This window comes from Mobula hypostoma, chromosome 18, assembly GCF_963921235.1.
Source record: "Mobula hypostoma chromosome 18, sMobHyp1.1, whole genome shotgun sequence".
NCBI lineage: Eukaryota > Metazoa > Chordata > Chondrichthyes > Myliobatiformes > Myliobatidae > Mobula > Mobula hypostoma.
Window position 1 is genome coordinate 34,795,964 of NC_086114.1, and position 14,979 is coordinate 34,810,942.

Genomic DNA, 14,979 nt, shown 5'->3' on the forward strand with positions numbered 1-14,979 from the left:
GATGTTGTCTGACCTGTTGAGTTCCTCCAGTATTTTTAAGAGACTCTTTGCCTCAACATTAACAACATTAAAATCCTATGAAATAATATTAAACCATAAATGTATTTTTCTTTTTATCTTTACTTGAAAATTAGCATTTGCAGATTTGTTTCTAACTTGGCAAAGAAATGACAAAGAAATATCTATAAAACACAAAAATATCAGTCCTTCCATATATGCTGTAAAATTTGATTTTAATTTGTGCTTTCAAGATATGAATTGAGAGAAATTGGCAGTCATTAAAAAGCACTTTATAAATCAAATAAATTACACATAACTTTTTGGTGTATTGAATTTATTTTTTGATTGTTAAGTGAGCACACCACACTAAAATGCACATGGCACTGTGTTGCATTTGGCAGCATGGATTTACCTGACAAGGTAAGTTATCAAATAATAACACCATTATACACAATGAGCTGCACATAAAACCTAATACAAGTTAATTATATTTCACTTTTCTTTGTGCTTCCAAACTAACAGCTCTGTGAGTTAAGAGGTACAAAGCTTAAACAAGTCTAAGGTATTTTCATTAAATTCATTTTTGTGTTGATTGTTTAATGAGGGTAGCTTTAGCTATATACAGCTGAGGTATAAACAAAAATCTGCATTTAAAACTTCCTTTCATGACTTTTGAAGTACAACCAATATTCAAAGAGCAGTGTTTATTCAAAGAGGAAATGCAATAGCTAGTTTGAACATGGCATGGACCCACAAAATGTGATAAGATTATCAGTTTTAGTAACGTCTGAGTTGGGACATTCAATGAATCTCTTTGCCTCCTTGAAATAGGAACTTTTTCATCACCAAAAGTATGTGAGATTTCAACTTAATGGGCATGCAAAAAACTATCATCATTGCCACTGCATGCCTTCTCTATTGCATTCGTTAGTCCATCTGGATTATATACTCAAGGCCCTTGATTTGAAACTTTTACCCACAACCTTCCAACACTTTGACAGACTGTAATTCAAAAAACTTGAATTATAGTATTCAAGCCCTATGTCTGACTACTACTTCTGGATACCATAACTGGAACTGAATGTAAAAAAACACATTTTCCGTGTTTCCTTGTAACCTGCACTCATAAATAGAATAAAATGTGATGGGTCTTTTTTAAAATGCGTTGTCCTTAATGTGAGCTGCCTCTGTCGCTTCTAGATTTGAACTGTTTACTGGATCTCCAATTTTAAGTATTTATAGGAATAAAATAATTAAAATAACGAATATTTGATTCTCACCAGTGCATAACAACATGTAAGATTGTTATTGACCGACTCCAGTAAGTTGCGAAACATGAGTGTCTGTCATTAAGAGGATGATATTGGAAGAATTGTAATTGTATTAATACAAAAGTCCTATAATGTAAAAAATATTTTGCTCTAATCTTTATTTTAAATAATTAATCCACAATTAAAACAAAATTGTTAATACTGAAATATGTAACATAATTTATTATTTTGTAACCAAGGATAATGTAATGAACAAAAATGATCTGTTTGCAGTGATCTGGCTAACATATTTGTTGCTCTTCAAACATTGTATCAAACTTTTGACGAATTACATATGATTGGAAGCAGCTTCAATAATAAAAAAACACAAACAACCCGATTTACAAAACCAGCAGCACACTCACTTGAAAACAGCACTGAAGCTTGGAATGACTCACCAACTGGTGAAAATGTGGCAGTTGTTGCCTCTAACATAATAGGTGAATGAGCATAAGGAGAAGAGAAGAAATACAAGTGTAAGGTGTCATATGCTAATTTGGGAGCCAATGTACATGAGGAGTCTGGTTGACAAACTCTACATTGTGCAATAGCCCACTGTCAAGTTCAACAAAAAGGATGCAGCAAGCATTTCTTGGTTCTTTAATGTGCATTTTATGTATTCCTTCCTTCGCTCCCATACATCTGCTTCCCATTCCCAGCCGTCTCTGTGCTTCTGCATAAATTCCAACTAAACAAATTGCCTGTGGCAAAATTCAGAACTGATCCTCAGCAGCTGGAAAGCAAGGTATGTTATTATTTGGCAGAACTAAAACCTCTGCAGTGATTGCTACATATGCATGAAAATCATGGTTCCACAATCATTAATAATCCTTTCATTACTATTGAAAAGCATTCAGTGTTTCAAGTAGCAACAACTGTTGAGTTGGAAAAGGCAGCCAAACTCTTGCAAGATATGATAACGCAGAACTCTTAAAATCAATGTTAAGAATAAATTGCTGAGACTATTTTAGATACTGGACTTGACAATTATTATGATTTTAAATTGCACTGGAAGTGAATTTCTGGTTTAATGTTATTTTTTGCTAAATTGGAAAGCAGTATCTTCTGCTTTTGGTTTGATAGAGTAGTTGAAAGAACAATAAAGATAAATTATACTAATATAGCAGGTAGATTCTGTTGTTTCGGAAGCGAAGGTGGTTATGGGGAAGAAAGATGTAAGTTTCAACGCATCCACTACCATTAAGATTATTCATGACAACATGTTTTAAATACATAAATTTTCTAAGTTTAGAAAAATAATCACAGTATTTACAATTTTATTTCAATATCAAAAGTATACTTATCATTTGATTAAGCCTCAAAAGGATACTCGAATGACCACCTCTTATTTTTAAATGAGCCTTGTTATAGATCCAATGTAGGTTTTTGAACTATTATAATTTTTAAAAAATGCAATTGTTGAAAAGATTTTGATTATGTTATACATTTAGCAAAAGCACAATTATATCCTTATTTAAAATCTATGTAGAAAAAAAAACATTGATTTTGTTAACTCTCCTGCATTCAGCAACACTGGCATAAAACTGTACAAAACCAACTTGGTGGTCAAAAGAGTACTAGAGAGGAAAATAATGCATCTGGAATCTAGGCGTTAAAGTTAACAAATGCATATCATTTCAGTTGTGTCTTATGCTAAATGAATGTAACATATCCAGTGGAAGTTAATATACCACATTTGGAATTGAACATCACATTCAGTATGTGAAAATCCAAGCGACAATATACAAGTGTGATATGACATCTTATAAATTTAACATAGTTTACAATATCATGCATTGCAATCATGAAAAATTAAGGATGCACGGATATGTCAGTGATAAACATTGAAAAAGTGAATGATGGATTCTACTTACAGAATTTGCTGTTTTCCTATTCAGTGATCTTTAATTAATATATCCCATAGTTACAATGAACATGATGTTTAATACTTTAACCCTAGATCTATTTAGGTTACAAACTAATTTGTAGTATTATTCTCTTCTGTGAAGGCCAACAATTAAATAACCTTAGATATTAATGGAATTACTTAAATCCTGTTGTTTTATTTTGGTTGAAGGGTTCTCTCACAAGCTACAAATATCTTGAGGACCTAATTTTTATACTTTTATCATACATTATCAATGTTGGCTCTTTGCTATGTTAGTTTCAAAATTAATCATACTGTACTGCTCTCCACAGCCCTGTCATTTTGATTGGAAGTTTTATCCACTTGCCACTTTTCTCAGCGCTATTTGGCAAGGATAAATCAGGCAGTTCTAAAAACTTGGACAAGTAAATGTGTACAACCATTGACTAATCAGTAAGATAGCTGGTAAATTCCAAGTCCAGAAATTAAATAAACTCTCCTCGGAATGGAAGTGTATTCGTACTCTGTTGCAACCAGCGGCAGCATAGTTGAGACAGTGGTGTGTTTTCAGGCTCTTCAAATTCAAGGAACCCCAAGCGATTCAGGATCTCATAAACACCTGCTTTTGCAGCAACCTTAAAAATAAAATATACAAAGATGGTTTAACTGGGACAAAATTCAAGGGATTTTTTGACATTGCCTAGTTATCAGTATGTTAAAATACCAGTGCTAACTGGAAATATCAAATGTCAGGACCTTTGCAAATTATTTTTTGTACTGTAACATGATTTAAATAGAATTACTTCTTGTCAATGTTGAATAAATCTTTGGATAAATAATGTAATTTCTAATTATAATCCCAAAATGCTGGTGGTGGTCTAATGACATCAGTTATACATAAAATGATAGCCCACAAAGAAGCATCGCTGAACCCACAGAAAATTACAGTATATGGATGCTGTTCCTGCAAATATCATTCATATTAGAGCATATAAGATCTTAAAGGTTCTCCATAAGATAAGAAGATGAATGTACAAAAAATCTGGTAAACTCTAAAACAATGGTTCTTAACCTGGGGTCCGTAATCTTGGCTGAGAAAAAAATTTGCATCTTTATTTTCATTAACCTCTAAATAAAATTTAGCTTTTCTTTCAATTATGAATATAGGCAACAAACCACAGTATTATTAGCAGTAGCAATGACTTTGTCACCAATAGAAATCACAGATATTTTCATATTACGTTACAATTGTTAGAAATATCTCAAAATATTGCTCATCTCTACTTTGAAATTACGGTAGTTATTAGACCTGCTGCAAAGTAACAACAGCCTTCACACTGATATCCCTTTAAAAATAAAATGTAATTCTAACTCGCCTGTATTTTAAACGTAAAGACTTGTTATTTAATGTGTTAATACAGAAGCACATATATTACAATATCAGAAATGCTTTATAACTGTATTTCAATATAGTTTATTTTGTAATCCCATGTATTTTATTTTATATATTTAAATTACATTATTCTGAGAAGGGGTCCATAGACTTCACCAGACTGCCAAAGGAGTCCATGACTTAAAAAATTTTTAAGAACCCCTGCTCTAGAACTAGGGGTCACTTTAAAAATAAAGGGTCATCTATTTAAAGCAGAGATGAAATAAAAACTTCTAGTGTTTGGAACACTCTTCCTCAAAGAGTGAAGAGACTTTGAACATTTGATTAAAGAGGATCAAAAGTCATTGATGGATAGACAGGTATGTACAGTTGAGCTTGCATGCAGATGAGCTGTGATCTTGACTGGTGCAGCAACGTTGAGGGGTTGAGTAGCCTAATTCTGCTCCTAATTATATTTGTATGTTTAAAGACTATTAACAACAAAGGTAAATTTAATTTACCTGACAATATACTAGATGAAAACTAATTAAAATGACTGTTTTGTTGAAAATGAGGCCAAAGCTAATTTTGAAACTGATTTGATTGACCCATTGGCTAAAACAATGCTGATATGGTAAATATCAATTTGTGCAACTTCTAAATAAGTGGCAATAAAGTCATTGCCATTTGGAAACCATCAAAACTCATTATTTCAAAAAATTATCAGAGATTTATAGCAGGTAGCTGGGAGGCAAGGATTGTATAATGCTTATACATTCTAAAAGTCACAGCATTTGTGGCTTCCACTATTCCCATAAAAATATCAAAAATCAAGAGAATATCACTGCATTACAACAGGGCTGCTCTAGGTCTGGAGATGGGGCAAATCAGTATTGAAGAGGAATTGCTTGTCAATAATTTTAGTTGACCTGAAGCAATGTTGTTTAAATTACTACCCACCAGCATACAAATCTTGCTTACTTTGCTTAATACCAAAGATAAATTTCAGCCTAAACCAAAATCTAAAATAGAGATAATGCTATAAGTAATCAGCAGGTCATCAGCATCTATGGAGAGTAAAACAGAACAAATGTTTTCAAATCAGTGACCATTATTAACAGGCCATTCAGCCCCTTGACAACTTTGTCATTCAATACAATCACACATGACCTTTTACCTCTGCATCACTTTCCTGTACTGATAGTATATATTAATATTAAATAATCCATCGATCTCTGTCCAGAATGTGTACACCAAATGAGCTTCCACAACCTTTCTGGGTAAAGATGCATTGCCCTCTGGGTATTTTGGTTTACCCCTTCTCAAATATGTCCATCTCTATACACTGAATTCTAAGTGTAGCCTCACCGGATTCTTGATTGGCTAAACTCACATCATCATCAATTTGTTCAAAGCCTCGGAATAATTTCTAATGTACTATTTGACTTTCTAATTTCCTTCTGGAGCTGCATATTCACTTTAAGTGATCCCTGTACGAGGTACTCGGATTCCTCTGAACACCAATACATTTTAATCTCTCATCATTTATAAAATGACTGCTTTTTAAATTTTTCTTTAATCAAGGTAGAAATCTTTTTTCCATATTGTATTCTATTTCCCATGTCCTTGCCCATTCAGTTAGCCAATCCCTATTACCTTAAAGTTTTGGCATCCTCCTCACAACTCTCAATGCCATATCTTTGTGTCATCACCAGACTTGGATATACCACAATTTATCTCCTCATTCAAATTATGATTATAACAATTGAGGCCCCTGATGCATTCCTTTTGGCATTTCACCAGTCATGAATGCGAGAGATCAAGAAAACTCCCACGTGGATTGATGTAATTAGACTGTTGAAGGCCTTGAGGCAAATTATGCCTTCTGGCCAATAGGGGAGACTAATATATTTGTGTCATTGCAGCTGGGGAAAGATATGGAGGAAAGATCATCGTGTGCCTGAGAGCTGCCATCCAAGAAGGCTAGGTTGTAGCAACAGGAGGAAGTGGTTTTAATGGCTCTCCACATTGCATCCTGGCTTCTTTCTTTGGTAATGGGCTCTCTAGGCTACTGCTAAGTGCTAAGGATCAGCTGGTGTTCTCTGAGTAAAGGGTGCTTTTATATTTTAAAGGTTACTTTGTGCTCAAAACTGCACTTCAGGCAGATATTGTGATTAATTGTTTAAATATGGACACACGATATTTTGTTCAGAAATTAACAGTATAACAATAGTTCTGAGTAATGGTGTGATGACTGAAATGGTTCATTTCCTAATGGGTATGAGTAAAAAAAATATGGCCTTTTAAAAATTGTCTTTCCTATACATAACATTTCCAAGAGCTCTCTGGTCTCTTGTCCGTGGCCCTTTGGAAGACAGGGATTCATCCACAGGGTCATTCAGTGCAAGGCAGCCACTTGGTCAGAGAAGCATGCACTGCCCAGCTTCTTGCCAATCTGTTGGGGAACGCCATCCCTTTGGGAGATAGACTGTCAGAGTATCTTGAAGAAATGGTGTGCTCCCAACAGTGAATTCAGCCAATCATCAGTGGACCTGCCCAATAGATTTTCACATTCAAATTGAGAGATGTATTAAATGTCTGGAGCTTAATAAATTGAATTATATAGAAATACAGTCAGTTGGCTAGAGTGGATTGAGTAAAAAAGATTGGAAGATAGCAGATGAACAACTGGAGATGTTTAAGAAAATATACGTAAAGTTTAATAAAGATATCAGTCATTTACTGAACACTTCGGATTCAGTGACCATAATTCTATTAGATTGAAGCTAGTTATGGAGAAAGATATGACCAGGTTAAGGTCCTAAACCCGAGCACTGCATATTTTGGGACTATTAGGTAAGATCTTGCTATGGTTGAATGGGCAAGACTGCAGGAAAAGGGTGTCAGCCAAGTGGGAAGCCTGTAAAAGTATGATGTCAAGATTTCATGGTCTGATTGTTTCTGTTAAGATGAAGGGGTAGGCTGGCAGGTTTTGGGAACCCTGGTTGACGAGATATTGAGGCTTTGCCTGAGAGGAAGGCATAGACTGTACACAAGTAAATGGAAATCTCTTAGTGGCTATAAGAAGTGTGGAAATGCACTTAAGAAAAAAATTAGGAAGGCAAAAAGAGGATATGCACACGATCCAGCAAGCAAAATGGGGCAAATTGCCAAGACATTATATATTAAGAGTCAAAGGGTAGCAAAGAAGAGAACAGGTCCCTTAAATATCAGCATGACCATCTGTGTGTGGAATCACAGGAAATGGGTGAGATTTTAAATTAAGATTTCTTTTCAGTTTTTACTGTGGAGAAAATGATGGAGGCTAAGGAAATGGGAGAAATGAATAGTGTTGTCTTGGACCATGTACAAATTAGCAAAGAGGTAGTGGAGGCATTTAAGTGCATTAAGGTGGATAAATCTCCAAATTATGAACTTATGCATTCTTAGACCTTGTGGGAAGTTAGAGAAGTAATTGCAGAAGCATTTGCAGAGAACTTTGCTTAATTTCAGACCTCAGGGTGAAGAATGTGGTTAATATGCTGCCCTGCCATTGCTTCAAAAGAGTAGCATAAACAAGCAGGAAACTACAGGCCAGTGAGTTTGACATTGGTGATAGTTAAATTGCTGGGGGGTGGGGGAGGAATACTGAGGGACATATTCCACTGTTATTTTGAAAGGCGGGGTCTGATTCAGAACAGTCAGCACAGCTATGGGAAGTCATGTTTGACAAATCTCTTGGATTTCTTCAAGGAGGTAACCAAGAGGGTAGATTAGGAGTTCCCAATCTTTTTTATGCCATGGACCCCTACTATTAACTGAGGGGTCTGTGGACTCCAGGTAGGGAACCCCTGCAGTAGATAAAGGTAGGGCAGTGTGTGTTGTGTATCTGGACTTTAGCAAGGCCTTTAAAAATGTCCCACATAACAGACTAGTCAGGAAGGTGGGATCCACTAGAGATGGTAGTTTGGATTCATAGCTGGCTCTGTGGTAGGAAGCAGAGGGTTATAGCTGATGGCTGTTTCTCAGACTAGAAGCCTCTGTCGATGGTATGTCACTGAGGTTTGTGCTGGGAACTTTGTTCCTAATTTTTATAAATGATTTTGATATGAATATACAAGGCATGGTTTCTAAGTTGGCAGTTGATACAAAAATAGGTGGTTTTGTTGATAGTGTAGAAGGCATGAAAAATTACAGGGAGATCTTAATCAGCTAGGTATGATGATTGGCAAATGTATTTCAACCCAGATAAATGTGAATTATTGCATTTTGGGAGATCAAACTAAGCTAAGATGTACAGTGAATGGTAGGGCTCAAGGAATGTTATGGAACAGAATACAAATGCTGTAAGTGATGTCACAGGTTGATAGGGTGATGAAGAAGACACTTAGCTATTTGCTCACTGAGTGTAGAAGTTGGGAGGTTATTTTGCAGCTTTATAAGACATTGGTGAGGCCACACTTGGAGCATTGTGTAAAGTTTTGGTCACCCTGTTGGAGGAAAGATGCTATTAAACTAGGAGGAATGCTGAAAAGATTTACCAGGATGTTACCTGGACTTTCCAAGGGCCTGAGTTACAAGCAGAGTCACTAGGACTTTATTCCTTGGAATGTAGGAGATTGAGGGGTCATCTTAAAGAGGCATGGGTAGGATGAAAGCATATAGCCTTTTTCGCAGGGAGGGGATGTTAAAAGAAATGCACAGATTTAAGATCAGAGTGGGGATTTGAAAGGGACATCAGACGCAGCATAATCAGAATCATGTGTTCATCACCGTCTTATATGACGCGGCATTTTTTGAGGCAGCAGCAGTAAAGTGTAATGACACAAAATTGCTATCGATTATTCCTTTTTGTAGTATTGTTTATTTTGTAATGAGGTAGTGTTCGTGGACCAATCAGAGATCTGATGGCAGAGGGGAAGAAGCTGTTTCTGAATCATTGATTGTGGGTCTTTAGGCTCCTGTATCTCCTCCCTAACAATAGTAAAGAGAAGAGGGCATACCCTATATGCTGAGGGCCCTTAATATGGATGCCACCTTCATGAGGCAGCACCTCCGGAAGATGGCCTTGATGGTCGAGAGGATTGTGCCCATGATGGAGCTGACTGAGTCTACGATCCTCTGCAGCCTTGTGTGATCTTGTGCACTGGAGGCTTATGCTGTGATGCTGTCCAACAAGCACCTACAGACATTTGATGACATTCCATATCTCCCCAAACCCCTAATGAAACAGAGTCACTAGAATGCCTCTCATGCAAAGGATGGAGCAGATTTGGAATGAACTGCCAGAAATAATGGTTGAGGTGGCACATTAACAACTTCAAAAGCCACCTAGATCAACATGGATAGGAAAAAGTATGGAGCCCATGGGCCAAACTCAGATGGAACTAGTTTGCTGAACAACACAGTTGGCATGGATGAATTGGGCAGAAGGGCCTATTTTCATAGTATATGACTGTGTGGAGGTGGAGTTGGAAACAGAGTCTGGTGAGATGGAGGCAAACAAAGAAGAAAAAATGAAAGGCTGATGGAGTTATGTGTGTGTGGGGGGTGGTGGGAGGGGTTGGAAGAGTATGAAAGTTGTTGACAGCTGCTGGACAGAGATAAGCAGGAACACAAAGAACAACCAGTGCTGCAATCTGATACATAAAGGAAATGATCATGGGAACCAAGAGGTGACAAAACCAGACTGGGTGGTTGGGGGTGGGGGTAGTCTGTGGTAGTGGGTGCATTGAATTGAGAGGGGTATGGGGATGAACAGTGGAGTGGGTTGGGGAATGATATCTGCTGATTTTTTTTCCCCAGTAGTTTGTTTGTTACTCCAGATTTTAGCATGTGAATTCTCTTGTGTCTCCTAAAAACAGACAGACCTTCTTAGAGTTTATAACAGGGAATGTTGGTTGATGAAACTGGGAAATTGATAATAGGGAAATAAGGAAATGGCAGAGACTTGTTATCAAATATTTTGTGCCAGTCTTCGTTTTGGGAGATACTAAAACTAATAATAATGAAAAATCTGTGAACAAGTTAGAATTTTTGCCCTAGGGATAATATTTTAAGCTAAATTAATAAAAGTAGGTCCTGACTGATTGCCTGGTTATGATGGCTTGCATTCTTGAATTTTACAAGATGCTACTGCAGAAAGCAAAAATACATTGATTGATATCTTCCAAAATTCCTAAATATGGAAAGATCCTCATTTAAGGAAAATGGTAAGGAAACTCAAGAAACTATACGTCAGTTAGTCTAAAACTGGTCTTTGGGAATTTGCTGGAATCCATTATAAACTAATGAGGAACAGAGGGACTTTGATGTGCAAGTACAAAGATCCCTCAAGGTGGTATCTCAGGTTAGATAGGAAAGAACACATATGGAGTGCTAGCCTTCATTAGATGATGTGTAGACTCTAAGAGCAGTAATGTTATGATAAAAGCGTTCTAAAACATTTGTGAAGCAACACCTAAAATATTATGTGTAGCTTTGGTATTTCTTTGGCATAGAAAGAGTGTAATTGCTTTGGAGAGTAAGTGCAGAGATTCACCATAATGTAACACAACAAACAATCTGCTGGAAGAACTCAGTGACTGAGTTGTAACTGTGGGAGTGTGATAGATATTCACTTCTTGTCTCATGTTTACTAATCTTGGCTTTCTAAACCCAACAGCTGCCACTTGTGAGAACGGACAGTTGTAAGTGAACTTCTAACTAATAGTTTGTTTAGCTTCTGGTTGTAAATGGAAGTAAGTGTTAAGTTCTTAAAATGAAAATGGCCAACAGTAATCAGATTGAAGTTAAAAACACAGCTTTGAAAACACGCTCTGTTTGTAACATAGATGCTCAGTCTGTAGTATTCCTCTGCAGCTGCTTTATTATCACGCAAAGATGTAATATAAAACAATAGATTGTTTAATTTGGCTTGTTTCAAACTGACAAGTTGCCTCTAAGTTGCTTAGTTCAAAGGACTTTGCAGACCAGATGGATAATATAATTCAGTATATCAATAACTGATTTATTATTTTTTGGAATTTTATGTACTCAAAGAAGTTGGCTTCACAGCGCTAATTATGAACTGTGACCGTTAAGCTTAGGTCTTTGTCTCCAAGATTCTTTTAGACTATTTGTGTTAAAAAGGAAATTCAAGGAAATATCCCTAAGACCATAAGACAAAGGAGCAGAAGTCGGCCATTCGGCCCATCGAGTCTGCTTCGCCATTTTATCATGAGCTGATCCATTCTCCCATTTAGCCCCACTCCCCTGCCTTCTCACCATAACCTTTGATGCTCTGGCTACTCAGATACCTATCAATCTCTGCCTTAAATACACCCAATGACTTGGCCTCCACTGCCGCCCATGGCAACAAATTCCATAGATTCACCACCCTCTGGCTAAAAGAATTTCTTCGCATCTCTGTTCTGAATAGGCGCCCTTCAATCCTTAAGTCATGCCCTCTCGTACTAGACTCCCCCATCATGGGAAACAACTTTGCCACATCCACTCTGTCCATGCCTTACATCATTCGAAATATTTCTTTGAGGTCCCCCCTCATTCTTCTAAACTCCAAGGAATACAGTCCAAGAGCGGACAAATGTTCCTCATATGTTAACCATCTCATTCCCGGAATCATTCTAGTGAATCTTCTCTGTACCCTGTCCAACGTCAGCACATCCTTTCTTAAATAAGGAGACCAAAACTGCTCGCAGTACTCCAAGTGAGGCCTCACCAGCGCCTTATAGAGCCTTCACATCACATCCCTACTCCTATACTCTACTATTCCTCTAGAAACGAATGCCAACATTGCATTCGCCTTCTTCACCACCGACTCAACCTGGAGGTTAACCTTAAGTGTATCCTGCACGAGGACTCCCAAGTCCCGTTGCATCTCAGAACTTTGAATTCTCTCCCCATTTAAATAATAGTCTGCCCGTTTATTTCTTTTGCCAAAGTGCATAACCATACACTTTCCAACATTGTATTTCATTTGCCACTTCTTTGCCCATTCTCCCAATCTATCCAAGTCTCTCTGCAGACTCTCTGTTTCCTCAGCACTACCGGCCCCTCCACCTATCCTCATATCATCAGCAAACTTAGCCACAAAGCCATCTATTCCTTATTCCCAATCGTTGATGTACAACGTAAAAAGAAGCAGCCCCAACACGGACCCTTGTGGAACACCACTGGTAATCGGCAGCCAACCAGAATAGGATCCCTTTATTCCCACTCTCTGTTTCCTGCCAATCAGCCAATGCTCTATCCACGTATGTAACTTTCCCATAATTCCATGGGCTCTTGTTAAGTAGCCTCATGTGTGGCACCTTGTCAAAGGCCTTCTGAAAATCCAAATACACAACATCCACTGCATCTCCCTTGTCTAGCCTACTTGTAATTTCCTCAAAAAAATTGTAATAGGTTTGTCAGGCAGGATTTTCCTTTAAGGAAACCGTGCTGAGTTCTGCCTATCTTGTCATATGCCTCCAGGTACTCCATAACCTCATCCTTGACAATCGACTCCAACAACTTCCCAACCACTGATGTCAAGCTAACAGGTCTATAATTTCCTTCTTGCTTCCTTGCCCCGTTCTTAAATAGCGGAGTGACATTTGCAATCTTCCAGATCTCTGGAACCATGCCAGAATCTATCGACTTTTGAAAGATCATCGCTAATGCCTCTGCAATCTCCACAGCTACTTCCTTCAGAACATGGGGGTGCATTCCATCTGGTCCAGGAGATTTATCTACCTTTAGGCTATTCAGCTTCCTGAGTACTTTCTCTGTCGTAATTGTGACTGCGCACACTTCTCTTCCCTGCCACCCTTGAGTGTACGGTATACTGCTGATGTCTTCCTCAGTGAAGACTGATGCAAATTACTCATTCAGTTCCTCTGCCATCTCCTTATCTCCCATTACAATTTCTCCAGCATCATTTTCTATTGGTCCTATATCTTCTCTCACCTGTCTTTTACTCTTTATATACTTGAAAAAGCTTTTAGTATCCTCTTTGACATTATTTGCTAGCTTCCTTTCATAGTTCATCTTTTCCCTCTTAATGACCTTCTTAGTTTCCTTTTGTAGGCTTTTAAAAACTTCCCAATCCTCTGTCTTCCCACTAATTTTTGCTTCCTTGTATGCCCTCTCCTTTGCTTTAACTTTGGCTTTGACTTCTCTTGTCAGCCACGGTTGCATCCTTTTTCCATTCGAAAATTTCTTCTTTTTTGGAATATACCTGTCTTGCACCTTCCTCACTTCTCGCATAAACTCCAGCCACTGCTGCTCTGCCGTCCTTCCCGCCAGTATTCCTTTCCAGTCAACTTTGGCTAGTTCCTCTCTCATGCCACTATAATTTCCTTTACTCCACTGAAATACCGAAACGTCAGATTTCGGCTTCCCTTTTTCAAATTTCACGGTGAACTCAATCATGTTATGATCACTGCCTCCTCAGGGTTCCTTCACCTCAATCTGTCTAATCAGCTCCGGTTCATTACACAATACCCAATCCAGTACAGCTGAGTGGGCTCAACAACAAGCTGTTCTAAAAAGCCATCTCGCAGACATTCTACAAATCCTCTCTCTTGAGATCCAGTGCCGACCTGATTTTCCCAATCCATTCGCATGTGATTCACCCAAGTGGTGGAAAAGGGTATAAATGTAGAGTACAGTTCAGGCTTATTAGGAATGGGGTAAGGAACATCAAGAAACATGGAAGAAACATATCTATTTCTGCAACAGACGATTCATTCATCTGCATCTTTGATATGTCTTTTTAATTTATAGGAATTGTGCCTGTTTTGGAAATCCTTTGTCCTTTATGCTTTGTATTTTAGAAATTGCTTTGTTTTAGAAATGGTTTTTAATTTGGGAAACATTTAAGATAAAAAAATTCTGTGAGCTTTAAATGTGTTTTAAGAATGCTATTTGGATTTAAACAGGAATCACTGAAAATAAATGACCTGTGTTTTGATCTACTTTGTTAGCTGGAAATATCTTTTATTAGTAGGCAGAGGGGACCCACCTCTCAAATAGTGGGTATTGGCAGCTACACTTGCTGTGGAGAATAAACAGGGAAGTGAATTAGTCTTTGAAGATTGGGTAGTTACAGTATAATCTCCCTGTAGTGAGAGTACTTGTGGCTATTTACATCTGATAATGGTTAAGGTCTTAGTCTGTATTTGAAACTTCGTGGTCGGCAAACCCAATACTATCACACGAGGAAAGGAATTATTGGTGTTTTGGGCTGAAATCCAGCATCAGGATATCTAATTCCTCTCCTTTTGTAGATGCTCCTTGACCCGCTGAGTTCATCCAGCAGATTGTTGCTACAGATTTCAACATCCGTAGTCTCTTGTGTCTTTGACAAAATGTTCCTTTAGGTAGTTGGGATTGTCCCAATTATGAGGGGAGTGGATAGGCTGGGCTTGTTTTCATTAAACTGGAGC

At 37.6% G+C, this 14,979-nt stretch overlaps 1 protein-coding gene across 3 annotated transcripts in view; it reads right to left on the reverse strand.

Annotated features, from left to right (window-relative positions):
• Nucleotides 1-213: 213 nt before the first annotated feature.
• Nucleotides 214-14,979, reverse strand: part of LOC134358454 (paladin-like) — a 292,622-nt gene continuing 277,856 nt past the window's right edge. The window contains exon 19 of one of the 3 annotated variants that reach the window (XM_063070695.1): nucleotides 214-3,812. In XM_063070695.1, the coding sequence (XP_062926765.1) occupies nucleotides 3,663-3,812 (150 nt within the window). In that variant the 3' untranslated portion in view covers nucleotides 214-3,662. The remainder of the gene's footprint in view (nucleotides 3,813-14,979) is intronic. The other 2 variants (XM_063070694.1, XM_063070693.1) reach the window with 2 other exon arrangements.